At 44.6% G+C, this 27734-nt stretch overlaps 1 protein-coding gene across 2 annotated transcripts in view; it reads left to right on the forward strand.

Annotated features, from left to right (window-relative positions):
• Window positions 1-7444: 7444 nt before the first annotated feature.
• The window catches only part of LOC125300839 (collagen alpha-1(XXIV) chain), a 108186-nt gene continuing 87896 nt past the window's right edge, over window positions 7445-27734 (forward strand). For both annotated transcript variants that reach the window (XM_048252977.1, XM_048252978.1), the window contains exons 1-4: window positions 7445-7914; window positions 15782-15852; window positions 20480-21909; window positions 26115-26168. In XM_048252977.1, coding sequence (XP_048108934.1) covers window positions 7859-7914; window positions 15782-15852; window positions 20480-21909; window positions 26115-26168 — 1611 coding nt within the window. In that variant the 5' untranslated portion in view covers window positions 7445-7858. The remainder of the gene's footprint in view (window positions 7915-15781; window positions 15853-20479; window positions 21910-26114; window positions 26169-27734) is intronic.

Consider the following 27734-nt stretch of genomic DNA (forward strand, 5'->3'; position numbering starts at 1 on the left):
AGTGACAGCCTTTGTTGTGCTTGATTGCTTACTTAGCCTAGCAGCTACTTGCTTACTTGCCAGCAGTGAACAAACTTCATTATGTAGGTCAATTTTTATTGATATTACAGAAGTCTCTCGCTAGCAGGCTACTTCAGCCTCTAATCTAGAACTGACATTAGAGATCATGCCGTGAAAATGTGATGCCTTACGCTAAATAATACATTACTGCTGTGTAGGCTAATGTCATTATTCTGTGGCTAACAGCACTGGTAGTCGCAAAGTAGCAAAGTGACGCATGCGCGACTCACATCGGGGAGTGTCAGCGGAATAAGGTTAATATACCCACTGTTACACCTTACTTTGTTGCATGGACACTTTACTACGGATGCCTTGGGTCGGTCAGATTGATCTCCAGATAAAACCTAAATTTATAAAAGCATTTAAATTGCTCAATCAGATTCCCAACATCTTCAGGGTTTGTTTGTTTTTCTTTAGTTGTTCTTTCTTTATTTTTCGTTTGTTTGATTTTCTTAATTTTTATTTTTTTTAGTTAGGTGATACAAGCTAGTGTAAAGGCCAAGAAGTTAACTTGCTATCATTTTTAAATGTCATAAAGCATTACTCCATCAAAGTGATTTGAATGATTTGACAGTCTATTGTGTTTGAGCTAAACATCATCCTGCCAGCACCATGTTTATTTTAATCAGTACAATTTATCAGATTTTCATTCCCATGTTTTGGATTTTAACATCTGATGATTGATGGAATCAGGTCACAAATCATCAGCAATTTCCATGGAGGCGCTTTCACATATAATGCCTCATCATGTTTTAGGTGCTTGGACGTCATTCACAAGATATATGAGTTATAAGCCATAGGTTACCCCTAATTTCAAATGGGCTACGTTTTCCTCTGTTTAGGCTGTGTTTAAGGATGTCTAGTATTCAGCTGCCCCAGGGACATGTGAGAGGTGTGTAGAACTTTGAAATGTACCAATAGCTCAAAACAAGGCTCTGTCTATGTGGTTGGTTTATTTACTGGACAACATCCAACACATCTAACTTCTCTAAAATGGCTATTTCAGAAAGCTACTTTGTGTCTCCTTTTTTCCAGCGGTATGGTGCAACCAATTCAAAATGATTTATCTCAGAACTCCTGACTTCTCAATTTGCTTGACCTATGAGCATGTTACTGTTACCCTCACAGACATGGAGTAATTCAGATACTATCCTCCTTGCATAATCTTTGTAATGACACACTTCAACTCTTCACTGCTCCAAGTAGCACAAGCAGCTGGCTGGAAGTTAACAAGACAATTAGTTTCCTTGAGACTCATTAAATGTTTGTGCTTCACTGTCTCACACTGATGAAATGTGTGACTTCACTGTTATGGGAACAACTTTGGGTCACAATGATTCATTCGATCACTGACTTAAAATGTTTCAGACGCCAAGGACCTCCTCTGCATCAAACTGTCTTAGAAATAGAAGACGTCTTTTCCTCCATGATTGCTCTCCACTTTCCTCACCTCTTTAGCAAACAGCAGTCTGCTTTCCTTTTACTCCCAGCATTCCTGCACACTCACCTGGGGATGGCCGTCAATGGCAGCGCATCCACTTTTACCCTCACATCCACAAGGCTCTTTTTGGGGCCACACACATGCTCAGAAACACACACACACACACATTTCACACATTTCACACTCACAAACAGACCTATTGCCTGGACCTTTCCACTGTCCACACTGCCATCTGTTTGGCCTAACCCAGCTGTTCTCTCAAACGCTATGCTTGCACCAAAATAACATTTTCTGAGAATCATGTGGCACTTTCTCAGAACGTACACACCAACACCTGAGCTAATTACAGACACAAGGCTGATTTATGTCACCGTGCTGGTTGAACATGGTTGTTTGGTCCAGCCATGGAGACGCATAGATGACTTTCTCCTGTTTTGTCATGTCATCACACTTGCTGAACAACACAGCTGAAGCCGTCATTTCACTCAGCGCTTTCAGGGCAGCCGTGGCCCACTGGTTAGCACTCTGGACTTGTAACCGGAGGGTTACCGGTTCGAGCCCCGACAAGTGGGCCGCGGCTGTAGTGCCCTTGAGCAAGGCACCTAACCCCTCACTGCTCCCCGAGTGCCGCCGTTAAAGCAGGCAGCTCACTGCGCCGGGATTAGTGTGTGCTTCACCTCACTGTGTGTTCACTGTGTGCAGTGTGTTTCACTAATTCACCGATTGAGTTAAATGCAGAGACCAAATTTCCCTCACGGGATCAAAAAAGTATATATACTTAAACTTTTTCTCTGTTCATCTTCCGAGAAAACACACTCCAACTACAGCTCTTTATCACTGTGTGATATTATAAAAACAAAAATACTCTACTTTATTTATTGTCTACGTCGTGAATTATCTGTTCGCCGCAGAAATGTACACAGAAGCCCCCATCAGATCACATGCTGTTCCCATAGACGTCCACGCCTGGCAGACGAGCTGGAAAGTAAATATTAAAACAGTTTTCCTTCCCTGTCATCCATTCAGCCAAAGAGACACTGAAGCTCAGCCCTGACCGGGATCTGTGTGGTCTGCTCTTAGCAGTCTGGTCGTGGTCAGTGAGATGGGTACCTAAAAATCAATCATGCATGAATTGTCTGGCCACGGATCAAACAAGCACCCCTTCGTTGGCCTGCCAGTTGTTAAATCACTCAGGTAAAATCTAGACTGTCTATGCAGATATTGTGTGTGTGTGTGTGTGTGTGGGGGGTTAATCCATTTTTAACATTTGCAATCATTTCATCCCTTGCTCTCTCTGTCTTCATTTTCCGTTTATCTAGGACTTAGTTGATTTTGGCCTCACTCTAGTCCACAGAGGCTGAAAAGTTTCCACAAACCCCACATTTACAAGCTGTTACTATGAGGCGTGCGGCTGAAAGACAATACACGCCTGAACCACATGGTGTTTGGATCCAACTTGAGTAGGAAGTTGCCTTTCTGGTGTTCCCATTACATTGGACTGAGGAGGAGAAGAGGGGGTATGCGTGTGTGTGGGGGGGGAGTGGTACCTCGGAGACACTGAGCCAGTGTTTCCCCTCCACTCTGGCTTTCATGCCTCAACAAATGCACACACACAGAGACACAGAGGTGCACACAATACCTACATAAATTCAAGTTGAAATTCACACACTCCATGTGTAACAGGGTGGTACATAGGAAGGGCCAAGGGGCCAATCACAGTAGCCTGACTACGCCACCCTGAGGCCTAGTGCATCAGGGAATCTTTAAGAGATTGTACCGCTTTCAGGTTCGTAACTACACAGTGGACATGAATTACAGGAAAACTATATTTATTAAGACAATAAGTTGTTGTGGAAGTGGAGATCTGAGGGTGGCAACTATGGAAATTCAGACCAATACCATGCAAGCATAAAGAAAGGTTCACCTGTTACACAGCAAAGGTACACAGTAAAGCTACAAGGAATACACCAAAAACATCACACATGTGCTTAAACTAGACCCCCCTCAGAGCCACCTCCCTACTAAATAAAGATGAAAGTTACAAACAGAAGGACAAGACAGGCAACACAAAAACCAAACATAAAATAACCAAAGCAAAACCAAGACAAGACAAGACAGCAGCACGACCCATGTTCCCCATCAGCATGACTGTGCTGCCTAAAAGAACAGAACACAGAAGATTAAACAAAGAACACACCACAATATACATAACATAAAACCACAAATGTCTATGGGGAGACAGCATACCTGACGGTAGCACAGACAGGGGCTACACCAGTGGAGTCTACATTGCTACTGGCTGCTGCCCCTCTTAAGTAGTACTCCACTGGTGCCAGATTGATCAAATGCCTATGCCCCGCCCCCTTCATTAGCACTTCCAGGTGCTATGGGGGGAAAATAGCAGGCAGAGAAGGTCTACCTGCTACACATGCATTCATTCCAACACTTGCCCAGTGGCGTACATACTATTCATATCTACTGGCGTCTACATGACAACACACACTACATTTCAATCGCTACATGCACCTTTTTTCACTAGAGTTTGATGACCACTTGTTCACTTGAACATCTCATTCCTTTTTCATCAAATTATATGGTTATGTAACCTCACTATAACGGTCTGACATTCTTGTACATGCTATCCTCATCAGTTTTGACTTACTCTTCGGTCTGCTTGTGGCTATTGTTTCGGAAGGTAGCCTTCTCCAAAACGGCTGTGGCTTTTGGACCGCCTCCCCTAGATTTATTGGTCATTCATGGATAAATAATGAAAATCGAGAGTGGGGAATCACCATATGGTTCACTGGGGTTGTGGTGAACAAGCAGTTTCATCAAAGTGTTTCTTTTTAGCCGAGACCAATCAGGAAGTCCATGGTGGAGTAGAGAGATAGAGAAAGTCTTATAATGGATTCCATTTGGTCTCCATTCATGTTGTTCGCTTGGTAAAAGGCTATTATCATGTACATGATGGTCTCATTTATTCACATCTGGACCAGTGATAAATGGAACATTGTTTTGTTTTTGTCCCATTCAGTTCAAAGGCAAAGCCTGTCTTAGAGAACTTTTTGTGTGGTTCTGCTTCACTGATTCACTGATCTATTTTCATCACAAGATGCTTGTTTGGATGTATGTAGATGGACAGCCTCTAATCATCACTAATTCCCACAATCCCACACCAAGTTAGCCTGTCAAGCAACACATTGAAAATTCATTATTTATATAGTGTAAAATACGCTTTATAAATGAACAATTACTGTATTTGAGTACCTGTAGTAGTCAATGCACATTTCCTACAGTAACAATAGAATACAAAGTTTGCTTAAGAGGAAGGGAACATGAAATTGTGTCTCACTCTCTGTGTCAGGTGATGATAGGAGCATGTTTTTCTTCATCTTTGTTTTTGTGTGGATTTGGGGGGAAAAGACATCTGGATAAGACATTACTCTCCTGCTCTGCGCAAGCCATTAGGTGGTACCCGTGCACGTGCTTCATGCGTAGTCGCGCCTCTGGGAAAAGAAAATGTGTTTACCTGGGCTCTGCTGTTCCTGCCTGAAAGCACTGATGATCAAGCATACTGCAATTACAGATGTATTAACATGTTAATATCACTCAGATTCCAGTCTATGTGTGCAGCCTTGTTCAGAGGCACTTCTAATGGTTGGCCTAAACAACATTTCAATACATCATCTCATATGTGTGGCTCTTTGTTTTCACTTGTTTAAGTGTGCCAAGTGGGATTTTAAGCACAGATCCATCCTATATCCTGCTTGCCACATTTTCCCTGAACACAAGACCAGCTGGCTTACCCGCGTGACCGCGATGCACAGCGAGAGCTTTTCGGATGTTTTGTGATTCACCTGAGTGTGTTTGTTCTGGGTTAATGGGTCAGCCTGGAAACTTGCGGTTGTGTTGAAAATTCAGCAAACCCCTTTGAGACCCGGCATCCTGTTTTTGGACGGGGGCTCTGTAAGGGGTAGCATGGCTGTGCAGTCACAGTGTGGCCCGACGATAAGGAAGTCTGGCACAGAAGCAGAGAGACCTCGCTCACTGACGTCCAAGAACATCTAGCATCTAACATCCACTATTACTCATCTGTATGGCACCCAAGCACTAATACTGCACACCACAGTGTCCAGCTGAAGTTAAATATTTAATCATCATTGTCTGAGTGACAATAATGATTAGATTTAAGCCTGATCAAGCTGGATGTTTGTTGTGACACTGGTTGGTAAAAAAAAGTACAGAGTATGTATCCAACTATGGTGGTTATTCTTAGAGTGTGAGAGCTAAAGTCAGTGGCCATTGTGGGGCCAGAGTTGGAACAGGGCTATTTCGAGTCCAGCCAATGACAATAAAGATTGGGTCACGTCAGGGTCGATCTGAGAGATGTCTTCTATGTGGATCCATGAACAGCTCTAAGCTAGGACAGAGTGAGGCAGACTTCACTGGAAAAAACACATCCTACTCTCTGTAATCTTAGAGAGGGATGGGATTTGCTGTTTCATGAAGTGAGCCCTCCTGGGTAAACCCAGATGAAAAGGGATTGTGGGAGTCTTGTTGTGTATATTAATAAAATGCTTTGATTTTTGCCGGCAAGAGGTAAAACTGTCATCCATTGAAGCAACACGTATCAAAGGTTAAGGGGATGTTACAGTACATAAAGATAATTTTTTTTATGACTAAATAGCCTCAACCAGACGTGTGCCAGACGCTGGTCCATGAGCAATATACTTTGATATTGTCTAAGACCTGACTTTGTTCTGCCAACTCAACAGGACTTAATTCTGTTCCCCCTTCTCCCCTCTGTCTCTGCGTTTGTCTGCAAGGAGCACTGCTACCTTCATTTCTGTGCATTAGACTGAGCAGAGATGACACTTCCACAATGGGATTAAAGACTTTGGCAGGGCTGTCAGACCTAGCCAGTATCACAGAAGTGAGCCCAAGCTCATTGTCAGCTGACTTGGGCTCGAAAAATCTCCTCTTTTAGGGCAAAGGTGTTTTAAAGGGACTGTTTGTGTGATTAGAATAACCAAGAAACAGGGCTTGAAGTCGGCAAACCAGTTTCCTGTTCGTTGACATCTCTGTTAACAAGCACCTGAAAAGGAGTGATTCAGTTGTACCAAAAAGTGTGTTTACCGAAAATCCTTCCCTCCTTTTTTTGTGCAGCCACTGCACGTAGACTGGCGTTTTTAGGAAAAAGTTGGAAACCAAAATTGTTTTTAAAAGGACTTGAAGCCTTAGAGTCGCCCATGGACATTAAGACTCACGTACATTGTATTTCTTACGTTTTGGTACAACTAAAGCACTTATCTCCAGATGCTTGTTGACAACCATGTCAACGAACAGGAAACTGGTTTGCCGACTTCAAGTAAGCTTGTGCACAGAGTCCTAAAACTGCATTAGACAGCATGTATCCTTGGTAGGTAGGCCTAAAAGCCATGAGAGAATAAAAAGCTATAGCATATGCTTTTGCATGAGTTTTTATTGGGCTGTATTTTATGAATTTTTAAGATTCTTATATGAATCTTATATTTTTAAGGATTTTATGATTATTAAAAGCTAAAATGTTTAACCATGTGTTTTAATGCAAACTAGAATTAAAATAAATGTGCACTATAATATAATAATTTAAATAAATAATATAATTTACTCATTACTAGTTTTTTCCCTTACAATAGCCAAACAATAGTCCTCTCAAATCTGCCAAGACTACATTTATACTTATTAATAATAATACCAAAATCCAGCTGCATTGTTATCATGATCAAAATCAGAAGATACAGAGCTAAACATGGTATCAATGGTCCATTGATGATTTGCTGTAAAGTAAGAGGTAGATCCGATCTGTGATGTCACAAGTCAGTAATTGGTGAAATCCAACACCGGCTAGTATTTGCGGTGAGTACGGCAGCGTTTGCAACAGTGCAAGTCAAGGCACATGCAGAAACCAACGCCTGGAGGTACAGCACGGCTTTTGGGCTGTCTGACTACAGAGAACCTCTCTTTAAGAAGCATAGCATCCAACCCAGCAAGGAGTCCTCTTATGCGCACTGTAAATACATTCACGCGTTTTGCTTCATTGACGGTCATCATTGGCGCAGTTGTATTCTCGCAGACTATGTGCTTCAACGTATTAATGCAGTGAGATTACAGAACGCGCGTCGCACTTGTGGGAAAATTTAGAGATTTGGGAATCTCTCTTTCTGGACTCCTCACAATGAGGAAACTCTGAGGTGGCAGTCTTCGTTCAGTTACGCTTCCTTTGGCTGTAACCAAGGGCTAGCTCATGAACCGGTATCCTCTTGCGTGGAATTCTGTTTTCACTTAGAACACTGCTTCTTGGACAAATGCATACAAATGCATTTAGGAGCCCAACGGACAAGGAGTGGACACGTTTCTCCCACGACAAAAACGTAAGAAACTCCGATGCATGTTTACTATGTGCACGAATGGCTCGGTTGAACGTTTTAATCTGACACAACTCTGTCTGCAGTATAATATGCAGTTCAACTATACGCAGCGTAATCTCTTTCATTACCACAATGTTTCGAGAGTTTGACAGGATCCATGAGAGTGATTTTTCATCATTTTAGCACAGTTTATCATTGACAATTCCCTAACAACATGAGGAGTGTGTTTGTCAGTTTACCTGACAATAAATCTGCCATGCTATGTCGCTCAGGTTTGCATCGTTGACAACAGTGTGTATGGGCAAGCTCGCAAAGAAACGCACTACCACTATGGACTCAGCATAGACACTTTAGATGTGCCTTCATTTGACATCCTACCAGACCGCATGAATTGCCTGTAATTGAATTGAATTGAATGAATTGCCTGCACACGATGCACCCGGGCATTAGAAGAATGGGAAACAGATAACCGAGATCAAACGACGCTCTCCGGGTACAATTCTCAGGCTCTACTGGGTCTGAGAAGCGCATAACTTTGTCTGTCAGTTTATTGACTCCACTGAACTAAACAACACAACTGTCTGGGTTTAGGGTTTTTCAAAACAGTGTAAGTCCCATATACATAACTAAAATTCATGAGTTTAATGAAAAGTTTTTTTTTTCTTTTCTGGAATACCGCTCAGCACATATGTCAAGGCAGCTGTATATGCTACAGTTTGCCATATCCTATGCATTTAGAAACATGTATGAGCTTGCACATTAGCTTAATTTGTATTCACTTAAATAGTCATTCAGATTACATTCGTTTTCAGTTGTGGCCAATACGAATTTGCTGAAATTGACTTGTAGGGTATGAGTCAGACAGACGCTATCCCGCTGCGGATAAATTCTTGGTTGAGGACCAAGTTTATACCAAATGATAAGACCTCTGGAATAGGTCCACAGCAGAGAACAGTTGTAGCCTCTGTAGAGGAACCACGAGGATCGTGTTCTTTGTCAGCATTTCTATGTCTGTTTATATATTTAAATTTATTTGCAAGTCTTAGTTGTTTGAGGCAGATTATTCTTGGCTTGACCGTCCTGTGTTGCGTTATGATTGTGGTGTACTTATGGAGGTGAGCCGGTTTAGCATGTATGCCAGTTGACACCAAACAAACCGCTATGACACATTACACGGGGTTACCGCTCTGGGCCTCCTCAACACCCACTGTCTGACTTAAAGCCGGGCATGGAACCAGTTATGCCCAAACATTCCTCATGCTAGTGCGTATGGCTTATACATCTGGCTATACAGTTTTTGCACAGCTGTTACATTTGGCCCAGGCAGTTGTGCTAGATTTAAACTGGCTGATAACTGTAGTTTTGTGAGTGAGTCACTGACCAGTCACTGTCACAGCTGTAGCTAACTGTACTCTTTTGTTAATTACTGCCTCTCATCTGTAAAGCACTGAATCATGCACAGGCACTTACAGCATGTATTAATTGGATTCATCATTTGGAGTGTTCCATATGTTTTATTATAACAACAAAATCAGATGGAAGACCAGTTGGATCAAGACTGAATAGGTTGGAGGGCTGTGGCAGAAAATGTGATTTGAGGTTGTTATATCAGTGAACATGAGGGAAGAGAGGAGGGGCTTCAGCTGTACTCACTACAAGCCCGTAACTACTTATCCTGTAGCCTACTATCATACTATTTTGCTTCTCATTAAGCCAACCATGGTTGGTCTGTGAAATAAATGTGACACACAGTTCAGTCAGACACAAACAACAACAAAAAATACTCAAAAGTAGCGCTGGGAGAGGTTGAATGTATTTGTGCTGTAGCCTAAATGTAAAGTTGAATAATGAATAATAACCTGCAACACCTGTTAATCCATCAACTTTTGTTCAGCATTCACTATCCCGTTTGAATGAAGAGGGTGTGTGAATGAGTGATAAGTGTCGTTAGCAGTGACTTCCTTCAGATTTAGCAGAGGCATGAAGTCTACCCCCTCCTTTAAACATGTTGTCTCCAGGGAAAATAATTGGCTGGCAGGGATGCCCTTCTCCTCATAGTTCTCGGGATTCGTTTTCTACAGCTGGACTGTTTTGGAAATTCTCACAGCTGATTACAAAACCTTGGGGAGTTTGAAAGATTGTTCCCATCGAAGCAAATCTTCTTTGTGACAGCTATCAGAGCTAGTGTAAGTGTTCTAAAAAAATGACCTAAAGCAGCTTAAACATCTGCAACTTCCACTGCTGGCAGAAAAGAGCAAACCAATAAACCTGGGCAGGAGTTTGCTCAGAGTGCTTTGTCTGCTTGCTGCCCTGTGGACTAAGTAAATCTTTACTCAAGTCTTCACTGACCTCTTGACGCTCTGACCAATTGGACTCAATGGGGAAGGGACGCAGAGCATTTAACGAGCTTATGTGTAGCGAGAACCTGGATTCTGTCCAAAACATTAACCAGAAGGGGAAGGGATCTTTGGGAATGCAGAGTTGTGATGATGGTTGGAATTTGTTTTGTTGTTGTTGTGAGGCTAAAGATTTTGCAACGTAGTCATTTTTTTGCAGTTAGCTGTGAGATGTGAAAGGAACCCCAGTTTTGCCCACTATCGATCATTTGCTCAAAAAGAGTGAGAGGAAGTAGCCTATAGATGTGATTCTGAAATAGCATCCACTACCAGAAGGTGACAGAAAAGCTTGTAAGGTGCTCAGAGTGTTCAACTAATTAACAGGATGAATCACCGGATGTTAAATACTACAACAGTTCAAGAATGCTGATGTTTACTTAGTCATGCCTTGTTTGGCTGTGCCTTTGGAGGAGTTACAACTGAAAGATTCCGTTGTAGAGCAGGACCCTACAGGGGTATCAAAAGGAAAGGACTGGGTCAAGTACAAGCTTTATGCAGTGAAGCATGGCTACCCACCCCTCTCTCCTTTGAGATGGAGTTAGCATTGACGGAGGGATGCCAGACTGGCTGTTGTGCTTTTAGAATGTCAACAGATCTTCAGTGAGGGCATCTCAGGTCAAGGGTCAACATGAAATGTTTCCGGGTCAGGACTAAATAAAATGCTTCCCCGTTCCTACATTTTTACAGTGTGTAGATTAGATGCATATCATGAAAGTTTGTTTTTGACATGGACTTTCTTGAATTCTGAAAAGGATCACAGAAGACACACTCTATATAGGCGGTACTCTTGTATTACCAAAAAACATTTCTGAAAATTAGCAAATTATCAATAAGCGAATGAGAAAATAAAAATAGACCCTCTATTTTTACTTTTCTACTCATGAGCTTTTGGCATCTCAAGTAATTGTGGAAAGTCAGTCACTTTTTCCTCCAGATTTTATTCTTTCTTTTTAAGACCATAGGAATTTAGTACTTAATTTTCCCCATCACTGTACTCATTTAGTATTGTTAGCCTGTTTCCATTTAAGCAATTGCATCATGCTGAGTTGATGGACTTGAATTTGGAGCAGATTATATGAAGGAGACAAACATTCCCTGTTAATATTGGAGTGTTTCCTGTGATTTTTTTGTCTTCATGCACAATTTACAGTCACTTGCTTTTTTGTTCACACACATTTGTAATTTTCCTTTAACACAATAAATTATGTAGCCACTTAAAAAAAAGTACTCAGTGATGTTTCACTATTGCAAAAAATGAAGTTTTCTCTGTTGTGGGTGGTTGTAAATAAATATTCAGATTGTTTTGGTATGTATAATCACTTCCCTAGAGCCTAGTCTTTTCATAGAACACAGTGGTGAAGGATTACCTCCCAAAAGCTTCATCTGTAAATTAAAACTCCTACTATGTATGGAATGTGCTATTGCCTGGGCATGGCACTTGGTCTAGGTATTGTGGCATTTCCTTTGGTCAACACAAGCCTGTTTGAGGAGCATTGTTGACCATTCAACTCCTTTTCATATGAACTGCATTCGCTGCTGGGTTGCTGTTGAGAGACCCCTGCATTGACTGGTGCACCCTCTGTTGGTTCATGTGTATCCACAGATGGGGATATGCTTCTGTGAACTGTGGCAGATAGGCAAGGGGTGTATGTGTGTGTCAGGGGGGTGGGGGTGGGTTGGTAAGGAAAGGATACTTTCAAGATACTTATCTTCACCATCTAGGGTAATCTATTGCCAGTATAACCTTAAGGTCAGTCACTATGAGGGATGTTTTGTATTGACTCAGTTCTATGCCATCAATTTTTGGAGATGTTTTGGACCTTAAAATGAGAGTTAAAAGTTATATGCATTGGCTGTGGTGCCTGAATCCTCTGTTTTGGCCTGAGGAATGTCACACTGGCATCACGACCAAGAGCAGGTGACACGGCTCGTTTGTTGTTTCCCTTCTCCAAGAGCTCAGGAAGCCGCTGTGGTCTGGGAAAACAAACATGGCTGACTACTTAGTCACCCAAACCACTCGGCCACACACAGAACAACAACACTCCGGCAGAGAGAGAAAAAATACCCATAACCTGACATAACAGCTCAGGCCTTATGCATCATCCACGACAGATAATGAATTCCTTCCTGGGCCAGTGTCTTCAGGACAACACCTTGTAAGTGGTAGCTGCTGCAGGATGAATGAGTTTTTGATTGATCGCCATTCAAAAAGCCCTGCTGGGACTCTAATGAGGATTTGGAAGCCTCTTTGAACCATTCTTCATGTCACAGCAGAGACAGTTGATGTAATACAGTCATCAAACCGAGAGGTCAATCAGTCATTCAACTGCACCTTCACTGACCGGTCCTTTTGAACATTGGCGGTTGGAATTATACAGTGCATCCATCTGACTGATGTACAGTCCCTAGACAGCTGACTCCACATTTTTTTCACTGGTGCTGTTATGTAACTTTTAGCCCGTCCCAATGTATGATACGTGCGAGCACACTCTAGTCTGCAGACTTGCCCTGTCACCTCCCACCCAATTCTAACACATATCTCAGTCTGATAGAATGCAAGTTTTTAAATGCCAGTTGGGCTCTGAAGCCACAACTAAAAATAAGATTATATCATTACGTCATTTGAAGTCATGTTTTGTGTGCAGCAGTGAACCTTTAGAGTGCACCCACTGAATGAATCATTGTCTCGTTTATCAGTACTTCAGTAGATCCATTTGGCAGCTGAAGCTTTGACCTGTAACCTTTGAGTTATGTAAGGTGCCATTGTTAAAGTTCCTCATGGCTTTTCTCAGACACATTATTTTCATACAGACACTCACTGAAGTGCATGGAATGACTATATTTAGTGATAAACTAGAGGTCATATTCAAGTTAGGGACACTTTGTGTAAGCTTATTTGGGGCTATGAGTGTGTGATGAAAAAAATGTATTACTGGCCACCATGCTTTTATGTAGTCATTTTAGCAGTAAAATGAACTTTTCAATGTCCGGTGGCATTTCATGCACAGGAACATTTTTCATTTTATTTTTTTTCCATCCTATAAATGTATAAAAACAGCTATGCTGTGAACACAAATGCTCCATCATATGCTTCAAGTCACCTTAATGAGTTAGTCCACCCCACTAAGGTAAGGGACTCACAGTGCCGACTAATGTCTGCATAGTGCACAGCGCCCCCCAGAGGAGGGCAGCCCCTCTCAGGTAATGCCCCCACCCCGAACCACCTAAGCAATTGATGAGTACTGGGTGGTTCCCATTCCAACCCTCCCTCCTGTTGGACACGTGTGGAGGGTGGCACGGGCGGCTCCACAAAGTAGGACTCATTGTCCCTAACCAGCATTTAGAGGGCGGCCATTTCCTCCGAGGCTGTGTTTAAAGGGGCTGTGGCGAGCGGCTGAGGCCAGTGGCGCCTCATAGGTATCCTGCCCCTCTTTAGCATCATTGTATTCTGGTGAACTCTCCGCTGGAACCCCCCATTGGTGGACCGATGTTTATGTTTCAACATGCACACACACACACACACACACACACACACACACACACACACACACACACATGCGCACACACACACACACACACACACACATACATTCACAGACTCAAGCCAGACTTTTCTTTCTCTTAGGGGAATAATTGTATACAGCCAGGATTGCCCACACATTGTCCACATCAAATCCCCCATTGTAAAGGAATCGATGTGCTTCCTCAATATGGCTTTGTCTATTTTGTATAAGGGTCATTTTTTAAAATTAATTGCCTTGCCACATGACTGTTTGTTAGACTTTTGATCAGGCAGAAAAACCTCTGTGTTTTGTGTTATGTGCTAGGATTCGATTCAAGCAGCACAACACAGGGGAGTTTCAACAGATAGGGAGGCAAGAGGAAGAATGAAGAAAGAGTTGAAAAGAGAGGAGGAGACAGAAATGTAACAGAAAAGGTAACAGGAAGGAAGGAGAAATAGGCATTTGGTGTAAAAAAGAGCTTTGATTATTTTGGTGCTTTAGTGAAAGTTATGGTCAAGAACAGCAGTCTGAGTTTATGCAGAACATCATAAGTATAAAATGGAGGTGTTGCTCTCAGCTTAGCTTGGTTTTTGAAAGTTCACCCAAAAGTTCTAGTCACTACTGATTTAGCAAAAGAGAAAATCTCCAAACCTGACAAAATTGGGAGATAAGACATACAGGCGTGCGCTCTGACAGGACAGGAGAGGCATGAATGAATGACCGTCCGTCCTCCTCGCCAAACACAGCTGGGTTGACTCCCATCGGACCCCACAGGTCCTGCTCGGACCACATGACATGATTTGTGCTCCACGAGTCTCACGCAGGAATGTGGGCCCGAGGGACGGGTGAGGGTGGGGTGGGGGGCAGGGGGGTTTCTCAAGGTTAAGAGGACCCATAATGACAAGTTACCCGAGGGACTAGCCCCCCACTCTAAACTATATAAACACAAAGCTACAGAACAAGGGGCAGACTCGGCAAATGGCCGCTCTTTAGTTGAGAGGCACTATTTCATCGTAGGAAAGGCCTAATTCTGCCGTTGGGGGCAGAAGGTGAGCGTTTGGATTGGGTGTTGTCAGTTGTCTTACTATGTGAAGATGACAGGTTTAGGATCATGAAGCAGTGTGCGCCATAATTGGAAGGGTTTACTTAACGAGCTGTTTAGGACAATTGTGGTGGGTGTGATTAAATCTGTGTTGCCTTGTGCTAGTGAGTTGGTTGTTGAAGTTATTTAGTTCTCTGTGGATTCATAGTTGGTCCTGACTTAAAATATAAATTGTTTAAGATCTTGAACTTCATGCAGCAATATTTAGTGTGTCCTACTGCATTTGCAATTAACTGGTACTTAAGTTAGCATAACATATTTTTGTTTTTGGATATTCATGCTTTACAATATTTACATTTATTCATTTAGCAGACACTTGTCCAAAGTGACTTGCATATGTCAACTATATTACAAGGGATTATTGTCACCGGAGCAACTTGGGGTTAAGTGCCTTGCTCAAGGGCACAATGGTGGAAGCCGGGAATTGAACCGTCCGACAACTTTCAGGCTACTGCACACTAGCCCAGCTCCTTAACTACAACACTACCACCACCCCCGCGTGATATCCTAAACCTGATGTGGCTCCCTTAAGTCTCAGCCTGCACACACTGCTGCTCAGCCATAATGTGGTAAATGTTTGAATCTTGTCCTGAAGCCTGAACTGATCTAATGGTAGATCTGCAGTAGTGGCACGTTTAGTCTGCCTTGTCAAGAGTCTGTTAGACCCTAATCACTTATCATCTAGGTTTTCTTTGGCCTCTGATTGGGAAAATCACACAGTACTCCTACAGTATCAGTTATGTTGAATTCTAGGCTGTCCTGACCGCTTTTCTTCATCATCAGTGTCAGGCATTTGGGCTTACTTGGGGGAGGGTCACATTTTCCATGAATAAATGGCCTGAATTTCTCTTTCTGTTCTGTTTTAATAGGAGAACCCTGCTCCTGCTCCTTTCAATATGCACTGCAGTACTGTTTGCAGAAGAACACTTCCAAGAGCAAGGTAAGCATCTCAGCTAACACCCCCAGCCACACACACGCACACTCTCACTCTTTGACCCCTTTGACCCCTTGACATTTGACTTTGGATCCTGGCTAGAATGGCCGTGAGCCAGGGATACCCCAAACTGTGCCTTGTCTTGCCTCCGTTTTTGGTGAAATGCAAATGAAGTCAACAGAGATGACCTTTTCCCCCCAAGACAAAGGTCATTTTTGAGTACGGAAAGGTCATTTTCCTCATGGAACATTTCTGCTTTGAGTGTGGAACAAGTTTTTCATGAAAAATGTTGATTGTTGCAGAGTTTTGTGTGGGTGCACAAGCTATGTGCAGTTGAAATGTCAAAGTGAACTGGAGTGACTGACTCATCGATGAATCCTATCTTTGTGGTTTTGCTGAACTGTGACCCATATTGTGATAAGCTTCAATCAGTTCAGTGAAACACAGAAGGTAAAGAGACACCTTGATGCTTCTCAACTTACATTTTTCATAACCATCAAATAAAAGGCATTGTTCTGGAAATATTCGGACACACAGACTCTCAGAATATGATTTATTCACACACACATACCCAACATTTCATTTCAACGTTGCAAAACCTCAAACCATTTTCCAAGACTGCCAGACAGTGTCTGAAGATCAGTCACATTTTCAGAGTGTCATGTAAGAAGAGGTTCTCCCCACTCCCGTCGGTCATGTTTCAGTCGCTGCTCGGTCCAAAAAAAAGTCTCAGTGTCCTCCGGACCACAACCATTACGGGTCAGTGATATTTGTAACCGCATGCCAAGGGGTGCGCTCACAGCCAAAACCACCACAACAACAATGCCAAGTGTTAGAGAGGAGCAGCATGTAGTATGGGAGATGCAAGCTGGGCCCGCAGAAAGCCTTAGGTTTGAGGTGAAAGAGAAAGGAGAAGCAGCTCACAGGGATTAGGAGAAAGACAGGAAAGGCAGAGGGAGAGAAAGAGAAAGACAGAGGAAGAAAGAGATAAAGAAAGAGAAGGAGAGAGAGAGAGGGAGAATGAGAGGGGAGGAAGTTAAAGAGGAGGCAGGGCATGTAGAGGACAGCTGTGCACAGGAGCCGCTCTCCCCCTCTTCATTTAAACATCCCTCTCTCTTTCTTTATCTTTCTCTCTGTCCCTCTCTCTCTCTTTCTCTCTGCATGTCTGCTCTTGCTTCCTGGGTCTTGGCTCACAGGCTGCAACAGGCCTGCATGTTCCTCTTCTCTCTCCAAGCTAACTTTAAACCAGGCATTCCCCAAGTGCAGGGCAGACAGAGCTGGGAATTCTCTCTCTCTCTCTTTCTCTCTCTCTCTTTCTCTCACACACACACACACACACACATACAAACACACTCTGGAGTATGGGAAAGTGTGTCTCGATGTGTGTGTCGGTGTAATGCGTAGGAGGTAATAATAACCATAATAGTCGGTGTGTGTGTGTGTGTGTGTGTGTGTGTGTGTGTGTGTGTGTGTGTGTGTGTGTGTGTGTGTGTGTGTGTGTGTGTGTGTTGGCTCAAGGTTGGGGAGTGTTAAAGCAGTGAGGCTAGATGGAGCATGGTTCCCGCACCTCTCTCCTCTGTTTCCTCAGACATGCTCACTTAGCACTGTGTACACCACTTGGTCCCGCTGGCAGCTGTCCACTTAACCCCCAAAACCTAAAGTGTCTCTTCAGCATGGCCTGGGCCACGAGTGCAACACCCCCTTCCCTTCCCACCACCCCTGTCCAATGCACCTCTTTAGAATGGGTGTTAGCATAGTGACTAAGGAGCTGGGCTAGCAAGTGGTAGCCAGAAAAGTTGAGTTTTCAGTTCTTGGTTGCCATTGTTGTGCCCTTGAACAATGCACTTGTAAGAATTCACATATGTAAGTCATTTTGGATAGAAGCTTCAGCCAACTGAACAAGTAAATAAGTGTCTTTTCGAAGCTGGATTTTTTAGGGCACCACTGACCACAAGAAGAGTGAAGCATTTGAAGCCTCTGAAGCTTTTCACTGATCCTGATGATGGTGCAGCAATGTGCAATAAATATTTTCTCAGAATTTATCAGAAGTACATCTTGTTTGTCTCCAAGTAACAAGTGTATAGTGTGCAGATAATTTCCCCAAGTACTCGATCCAGTCAAGCATTAATTCAGTGCACTGTTAACAGAGTATGAACAAGATCTCTCCCCATGTCTCCTTCCCTTCCAAAATGATGGTTTAAATCAGGATGGACAACCTCATTAAACATCTCAACTCTTGGCCAGGGTTCATTTCTGATAGCAAACTCTGTTGGCGCCCACCACCGCTGAAGCCCTTTGCTTTGGATATCAAAGTGGACCTTCCTGTGCATGGATCGGATCCATCAGGGCTGCCGGAGGAATGCGTCACGCGGGTTGAAAAAGCTTGTCTTCACATATGAGACAGGTTAATTGGAATCCAGGCTGACGTTTCCCCAGGCAAAGAATGTCAAGGGCATCTCTTTCTCTTTCTCTCTCTCTGTCTCTCTCTCTCTCTTTCCCTCTCTCTCTTTCTAGCTCTCTCACTCTCAGTTTCTGGTCGGAAGCTGATTCAGACTATACAGCGGCATGTTCTTACTCTTTCATGTCTGTTTCCCTCCATCTCTGGCCCTGTCTCTCACTCCACACACACACACACACACACACACACACACACACACACACACACACACTCACACTCACACTCACACTCACACTCACACTCACAAACACACACACACACACACACAAAACCGTCTCTGTAAAACACAGTAGTTGATAAAAACAATTCTCAGGGAGAGCTGTTTGGATGTACTTTAGATCGGAACCTACACAAACAGCTGTCCCTGAGAATTTTATCAATTGCCCCCATGTTCCCTTTCCTATTGGTAAACATAAGGAAGTGATAGTAAGCACTGCATAGTGACACCCTCTCTGTCTTATTGTATTGTAGCGGGATAAGTGAGACCAGATGACATATTGTGATGTTGGTTTGGCAAGACACAAAAATCTGGTGGTGGAAGGATCTCAAGCTGGAATCGCCAAAAATCCATGTTTTGAACTTGAAGGCTTGAGTGTAAACGGCAGACTCCCACTGAGCATTCCATGTCATGTAGGGACGATCAGGCAATGAGGTCTAAATTGGTGACATTCTTAAACTCGATTTGACTTTTATTGCAAAGACATCTGTTAGACCTGTCTAATGTCTTTGTTGTCAGCCTTTATATGAAGGCAAGTGGGGTCTCCGAATAAGTTATTGGCTGTTTGGATTGACCCAAGACGAGGGTGAGAGGTCGAAAGGTCATACATGTGTGGCGTGTCAGCAATGGCAGTGATGGGTCTTTGATGTCCGATCTGTCCCTCCCTCCCCTGCATCACCTCCACCACCCCACCCCCACTTACCATACCCTTGTGGTTTCAGTGCCTGAGTGTTTAAAACAGCTCTTCTCCCCTCTGACCCCACAGAACTGCCGGTGGAGTTTATATCACAGGTTTGTTTTATAACTTTGAGGCAAAACCTGAGACCGAACAAACAAGCCGTGAACTCCTCGGTCTGAATGTCAGTGTCGGACCGGTGGATGTCTGCAGCGGTCCCGCTCCTGTAAAATCAATAAAACAGACTTTGTGAGGAGAAAAAAAAAATCTCCCCGAGAATGAGACCAGGAGCGTTTCAAAGGAAACCAGTGTCTCTGGATTTGTAATGAACATGCCTTTCCCTGCAGTCGTACCTCCCGGGATCCCCCCACTGACATTCTTAAACTGTTTAAAAGGTCTTTGGTTTCCTGTCTTTCTGAGAAGAAGAACCCCTTTGCCCCTTCTTTGTTAAGGACCATAGGATTGTTTCCTTTTCATTTCAGTGTATGGTGTAATTTTGCAATGTTTTGGCATGTCAACTTCTGATATTCCTCTGAAGAGTTTTAAAGATTTCTGGCAGAAGTCAAATGGAAAACCTTACCTGCACTTGGACTGTATCCAGACTAAAATAATGTGTACCAGGGCATTTTATATTTTTGGATGGTTGTCTACCATCACTGGCAGCTTACCGTACATAAGGTTAAACAATACTTGTCATCCACCATGGAAAATCTTAAAGTAGTATAATTTAGTATACTTCATGTCATTTCATTTTGATATACTTCCACCGCTTCTCCAGCCTGTGATCCAAAGCAGTGTCCAGGCCAGTTTTTTGGACTTAATGCATCTTCCATACCCTTCTTCCTTAATGGTTTATGTGGATGACATATCTGTAGACGAACAACCTGGGAATGAGAGAGAAACTCCTGAGTCAGTGCTTTCCATGAACCTAATAGTCACAGTGATTCAAACAAGCTGTTGTAGTATCTGAAGCTCTATCCCACGGCAGCCCTTTCCCATCACCTCCTCCTCCTCACCGGGTCCACATCTTCCTAAGTACCAGTAAGAATGGGAAATCTGGGAAATCATTTAACCCTTTGCTTCCCTATTATCCTGGTCCTTTTGTCACCCTATTTAATGTTCAATTTAGCAGGTAACAAGTACAAATAAATTATTATAACTTTCTATATTGCTCTGTTTCACCCCCCCCCCCTCTATCTATCTCTCTTTCTTTTTTTTCTTCTTCTCTCTATCTCGCGATCATCCTATCTGCTCTACTATAAATCTGTCTCTCGCTTCACAGGTTTAGATATTATTCTTCAGCTGGGCCTCACCGGCCGCAGAGAGACGCACTTGTCTGGCACAACGGCGCCGTCTCCCTCGCACCCTCGCCCCTTCCTGGACGTCCTACCACCCGGCGTCGGAGTCACCCTCAGCGGGGATGCCCACATTGAGGCCCCTGCTCCGGCGGTTTTCCCCGCCGACCTTGAGGAGGAGTTCTCCATCATCGTGAGCCTGCGCTGCTGGCGAGCGAACAATGCTTTCCTTTTTAGCGTCCGAGGTGGCCGGGACGACAGGCTGCGCTTCGGCATCCAGCTCCTGCCCGGGAGCGTGGCTGTGCACGTCGGGGAGGCGTCAGTCATCCACTTCCCGTACGCCGTGTTGGACGGGCAGTGGCACACGTTCGCTGTAGGCGCGCGCCTGCGCTCTGTGTCCTTCTACGCGCACTGCGGGAGCGTTCGGTACAGCGAGGAGATCCCCGCCACCGGCTCGTCGCCGGGGCTGCTGGCCTCCGACGGCCTCTTCGCTCTGGGGAGGCTGGACTCCACCAGTGCCCAGCTGGAAGGGGCCCTGTGTCAGCTGGACATCTACCCTTCCGCCCAGGCGGCGGCGCAGTACTGCGACTACGTTAAAAAACAGTGCCGCCTGGCGGACACTTTCCGATCGCCCCCGCCCACGGAAAGCGGAGCCGGGAGCGGAGCCGGGCTCTTCCAGCCCCCCACTGAGTCCTTCCTGGGGTCCCTCTCAGACCCCTCGCCTGCCCCCCTGGAGCCCCTCTGGCAGGGGAGTACCTCCGATCCGCTCCCAGCCACCTCCGCCACCACCACCACCACCACCAGCAGCAGCCAAACCTTGGAAGCCCCAGATCAGGTGTTTCTAAGCCTAAGCCCTTCTGTGCAGCAGTCTGAGGTCCATCACACTGAGAGGACGTTGGCCGCGCAGCGATTCGGTCCCAGCCCCTCCCCAGGCCCCCTCAGCAGGATGGTGTCCGAAGCCGCCGCCACTGCATCAAGGAATACCACAGCCAGCACCAGTGGCGGACGCACCACAACCAACACCACCACCACAGGCAAGGCCGCCCTCCAGGGCGAGAACGACACGGAGGACGAGCGACTCCGCCAGAGGACCCGTCCCACCGGCACGCCGACCCCTGGCCTGATCTCCCCCGTCAGGCAGAGCCGGCTGAAGGAAGGCCAGAGGAACCGGACCCGGTCCGGGCCACCGCCACAGTCTGACGACGAGCTGATGGGCCCCCAGCTGCGCCTGAACAGCACCACCCTCTACCGTGACCCCGGTGCGCACAACCAGGTGGACGACTCGGAGGAGCATCCGCAGGGGGCTCATTATGACGTCGGAGACTCAGACGGCTATGGCTACGGCTACGACTACGGCTACGAGGAGGAAGACTATATCTTTGAGGATGACGGTCCGAAAGGAGAACCAGGCCCTCCGGTGAGTGTGCTGCTTTCTTTCCTCCTGCTCAGTTTGCTAATCATGCTCTCGCGTTTGCGTCAGTTTCACAGCGCCTTCAAAGTGTTTCAGTCCACCACAAGACGGTGCAACAAAAGTGTGCATGGGAAATGAGTCAAATTACAATCCAATGCTATCCAAGCTAATTTATAGCCATTAGGAACTCTTTGATTGCTATTCCATTTGGCTGTGTTACACAGAGTCCCACCAGAAATCTCCTGGGGAAAAAAAGTATATGAAAGGGAAACATTTTGGCAGGCCTATGTATTGATTTAGAAGCAAGGTGATAGGTTGTCCAAGTGCTCACACTTTTTTTCATGTATCAACAGGTGGTAAGAATAACACATGTCATTTTCTTTTTGAATGGCTGCCAGCTCTCGTGCTGTAATGGCTGAGAGCATGAAGTAATTTATAAGTGTGCAATGCATGCTCGGAATCGCATTGCCTAGCGACAGTGGGAACACGGCGTTATCAACACATTCTAAAGTGATAGAGAGTCGCACTGGAGAAGAGAGTGTGTTTTCAGTGAAGTCAGATGTATGTATTCCAAGACATACAGCCAAAGGGGAAATGTGATATGTATGTATGTGTGTGTGTGTATATGAGTGTGTGTGTGTGTGTGAGAGAGAGTCTGTACTCACTGGAGTGGATGGAAATATGTGTGCTGCTGGGTAAGTTGGTTTTGCGACAGGCTCCAGCAAGGTGAAGCACAGTTTCTAGCATGGCATCATATGTCTTATGCACATATCCATATGTTAGTATGTTATCCAAACAATACTGCTGAGTATGGACATCCGTGTTTGCCTTGTTTTGTCCTCAGCCAGAAGCAGAATATTTATTCACAGGCCTAGAGAGCAGGCTGTCTCAAGGGGACCCTGGACATATTTTTAGTTGGAGGAAGAAGGAGGAAGAGTGTCTTCATGTGTATTTTCATGATGGAGGGAGGGGGCTTTGCTCCTTGCTTTGGACTCCAAGTCAGATGCAGACTGGGTCAGTGGGCCAGTGAGGCAATCAGCTAAACAGTCACTCTTATTATGCAAACAAATGAGCCACCACTGAGTCAGGCAGAGAGAGAGAGAGAGAGAGAGAGAGAGAGAGAGAGAGAGAGAGAGAGAGAGACTGAATGATCCAGCTGCTGGAAGAACATTACACCAGCACCAACATCTTAATCTGGTTAGGGCTCCGCTCTGCGTTCACTGCCTTGGGTTAAGCCCTGCCCTGATTGATCACGTCTGGAAGGGAGAGCAGGAATGGAAGGTCATGTTTGTCTTGCCCCCACAATAGTCATGGCAGTGACGTTGTCGTGTGGTTCAGTGGCGTGTAATGTGGTGCAGTGTACTGTACTTTTTCATCTCCTTGATTTCACCCTACTTGCACTCTCGCTGGAGCTCTGGCTGCGCTCCTCTGGCTTGATGCAGCGGGTTCCCCGTCCAGGGGAAGTGAGGCCACCAGCTGCCTACAGACGCCTATGCCAGAGAGCTCGCTTCTCTGCTTCCCTCTCGTTTGTACCACCTTTGCCAGCCCGTCCTCCCCCATAATCATATACCTGAGGAGACGTGGCGCCATGAGGAGTTCCCAGACGTTTCCGTTCTCCAGACGGGCAGGGGTGGCTGGCTGTGTGAAAAAGATTAACTCAGGGTGGGGGTTACTCGGCCATGTGTGACCCAACTGGCCACTAGCTCCCTGTGTGTTGGTATGTGCATGGTGCACTGGTGTGGTGCCTTGTGATGACGTGCTGTCATAGATGATGAGGACTAATCTGTGTAGAATGTTAGTGGGTCACCATTTGGAGGAGGTGGAGGCAGATGGAGGCATGAACAGCTGGCTGGGAAACACTCCCTACTCACTCGGAGTTCCCCTTCGCTCCCAGATGTTGCAGCGCATCAACGTCTGGACCCGACCTTCATCACCATAGGAACGGAACCTCTGGAGCCAATGAAAACTCCCCCCTTCCATGCTCAGCCTATGAGAATATGGCAGGAGGTGGGGTGAGATGGGCTGGGGTGGTGTGGGAGGACAGTGTTGGGGACATACGGTTAAGCAAGTCCAGTGGATAATAAGCAGGAGCTGAGTCAGAGCGCTTCCGTGCTGTGACTTTTTTGAAATAGCGGACCGTGGCTTCGAAAATCACAGGACACGCTGCATTCCAGATGTCAGTCAAAGTTCACAGGCAGCCAACCATCAGATATCTTTATAGTGTCATATTTATTGTTTTGCGAACATTCCCAGATTAATTCGAGTGGGACTGTTTGTATTCTTCGCTCGCAAGACACTTTCATGCTGTGCAAGACACTCCATCCCAGAGCGCACTCAGTGCTGCCGTTGCCGTTGGAGATTAGCCTCCCGTGTTACCGTTGGCATCCCTCCGCTCTTCCGCCGAACCACTGCGACGTGTTTGGCGGATTCTGTTTACTTTGGAAGAACATGAAAATGCCCACGGAGAAGACAGATGATAACTGTGCAAATAGCCTTGAAAGGCATCCAGTTCGCAATCATACCCCCCCCCCCCAGAAGTTTTTGGGGACGGTCCAGCCTGCAATGAAACTCTTCTGCTCCATTGATTATGTTGAAATAGCACTTGTCTCCATCTGTAAGGAGACACCACTGAGGAAACAAACAAGGCTTGAATTCAAACCTGTCTTTTTTGTACAGATATGCACATCAGGCTAGCAAAGCAGGAAGCTAGAGTCAAAGAGATGTGCCTTGGTTTGTAACAATATAAGATAACATGTCCATTGAGGTATTTCATGAGTTTTGTTTTGCCTGCGATGTTATATGGTATTGTCATTACACAATAACATTCCAGCATTCCCACATCAGGAAGAGATTGGTTATATTCCATTGCATTCAATTCATTTGTTATGTCACGATGCATTAGGATTTTAATTCCTTTGGCAATGCATGCATACTGTATGAGTGATGATTCTGCCAAGTCAGAGACATGCTGTTGGCGCTGTTTCGCATATGTCCAGCAGTGTTCACAGTCTTCCAGGAATCCCAGAGAATTCTCACAGATATGGATGTATGCCATTTAAAGGTGCAGGAAAGCCATTGCAAGTCCAGTATTACTGTATGTCCTATGCTTCTTGTTTCTCAGTCCCATTAGCATGCAGTATTAGGATATTCATATATTACCGGTACTGGCCCTATCACGTAAACCATAATTTTAATAGCTGTAAACACGCCTTAATGCAAATTAAATGAATGTTCAAAGATGTAAAATCAATGCCTTTATTTGAAATGGAAATAAAGGAATAGTGGAGAACATTAGTCCTTGCTCCTCAGAATTGCATGATTGATGAAGTCTGGAAATCTGTGTTGAGTAGTTACTGCAGTTTAAAGAACCAGGTGTTCTTTCCAGCTCATTTCCAATTTTCCCACTTGTGAAACACACTACTGGCTATGACAGTCTCAGCAGAATGAGGTGTCACCCCTCATTTAAAGAAAATATTATTGGCTTAAAGGTAAACAAAGTGACACTCCATTTATCAGAAGGTAAATAAGGGGTCATATTAATTGGACCTGGCCGTGAGCCTTTGCAAAGCAGTGTGCGGTCGTGTTTGGAGAGAGCTCAGTGTTTTGTCCAGCATGTCTAACAACTTAATTGTTGTTCTAATTAGTTTGACATATACTGGATTGGCATCACTCTGTGAGGAAGGAGTTGCTGCCAATGAAGCAATCCCTCTGCCAGAGCTAAAATCTGCTGTCGAGAGCCATGTCCGTACAATTATGAGAATGTTTGTTTTACAAAAGTACTTCATATTGTTTTCTAATCTGCTCAGTAGCCATTACTGGTGATAGGCTAGATGTAATCGTGGAAATGTGAATGATAGTTTTAAAGCTGTCTTTACATAAATGCAGACATGCTAACCATAACCCTATGTGTAAACTCATGGCACAGCCCTTTATTACTGGCTGTAAATGTCTGTGTTCTGTTAAGCATGGACTGGCTGGTTGGTCAATATGTTGGTTGAGTTAGTAAAAACAGCCCTGGCCTCTCTCTCATGTTGAAACATCAGGTTTGCGTTATTCCAAAAGACATCCCTAAGCATCATGGCTATATTAAATCCAAATGAATACAAGTACAATCCCAGCTTCTAACCTCTCTCCTTCGTCTGCCCCCCTGTCTCTCTCTCTCTCTGTCTCTCTGTCTCTTTCTCTCACTCTCTTTGTCTCTCTTTCTCTAGGGTGAACCTGGTCCGCCTGGGCTTCCGGGACCCGCTGGAAAGAGAGGACCAAGGGTGAGAGACGGAGTGTTTCCATAGCTGATGTTTATATGATGTCAGAGCTGAGAGCTATATCATGTGTGCCGGCTCACAGCTCTGAGTCCTGCCCTCTGCCCATGCCCTTGGAATGGAGCAGGACGACTGTCACCTAACCTGACTCTCGCCAGATGAATTTCGTTCTGCCTAGCTCCGCTTAGCTTCACTCACATCCATCTGGAATCGCTTTGGTTGAGAGTGATTTCGGCACCAGATTTTATGGTAGAGCCAATAAGGACGCAGGGCAGGAGTTTCATAGATGTGACGTAGCGTACAAGCGACTGTGAGACTGTTCTCAGCGTCACGGGTTGGCTTCGATGTGAGTGGTTGAAGTAGCACGTCAATAGATGACGGACAAGTGGCTTATCCAAACATATGCAAAGATTTTTGATAAGGCCCAGCCTTCTGAAACACCTCTCCAATGGATCGATCCAAGATGGATGAGTGAAGCTAGGCGGAACGAAATTCATCTGGCGAGAGTCAGGTTAACTGTCACCCCCACTAACAGCTAAATCAGCATGTACTCAGCAATCAGCACTCCCAGACAGTGTGTGTGTGTGTGTGTGTGTGTGTGTGTGTGTGTGTGTGTGTGTGTGTGTGTGTGTGTGTGTGTGTGTGTGTGTGTGTGCAAATGTTAGCTTTAAGACATTGCCGCCATGTTGTGAAATGGCAAAGAATAGCTAGTCAGATTAGTGAATGAAAATTCAGAACAGAAGTTAGTTCAGTTTTAAAGCCTGATATATCCTCACACATCATTAATAATCTCAAATGATCACAACTAAACTAATAGCAGTTAGTGCGTTTTAATAGCCAGATATATCCTGTCAACCCATTATGTTAACCTCAAAATTATCATTATTTGGCTACTTACTGTCATAGTGCTGCTTTGGCTTGAAACTGGGATGATTGGTTGATGATGCTCACTGGATTTGGTCCCGCTAACAAGTTGGCTAGCCCACGTTGTTGCACAGATGCCATTGATTGAGAAATGCGTTGGTTGTCTGAGTAAATCACTATCTTGGCCTAAATGACTGATGCTGGTGTGTTGCCTACAATGCCTATGGTGTCATTTTCATTGGCGTAGATGCTCTTTTATAATGCAATTAAGTTAAATGGGTCCTTGATGTTAGGCCAAGTTCAATGGGTGCTTGATGTTAGGCCAAGTTCAATGGGTTCTAAATGTTAGGCCATCACTAAGTAGCTTATTCATCTATACAGTTACTGAACATTTAATAATTTCATTTCAACTATTTCACCTTGCATCTGTACCTCACCTAAGTATGCAGATATATGTTGCAAAAGTAGTGCATTTAGTTTAGATATGGTTATATTGATATGTTTTAATTAATATCATAACATTGGAAAGCTCTAGAATGGCAGCTAATACACAGGAAATTACTGTAGTGGATATTCTCACCCTTATGGCAGTTAGACCTAGATGGTGCATCCTAGGCAGATGTTTTACTTGCAGCATACAGAATTGATTTGTTATGATGAAATACATATTTGATTTGGACATCACTGTTGTGATACACTTTGGAGGAA

The sequence above is a fragment of the Alosa alosa genome, chromosome 9 (assembly GCF_017589495.1).
Source record: "Alosa alosa isolate M-15738 ecotype Scorff River chromosome 9, AALO_Geno_1.1, whole genome shotgun sequence".
In the NCBI taxonomy this organism is placed as follows: domain Eukaryota; kingdom Metazoa; phylum Chordata; class Actinopteri; order Clupeiformes; family Clupeidae; genus Alosa; species Alosa alosa.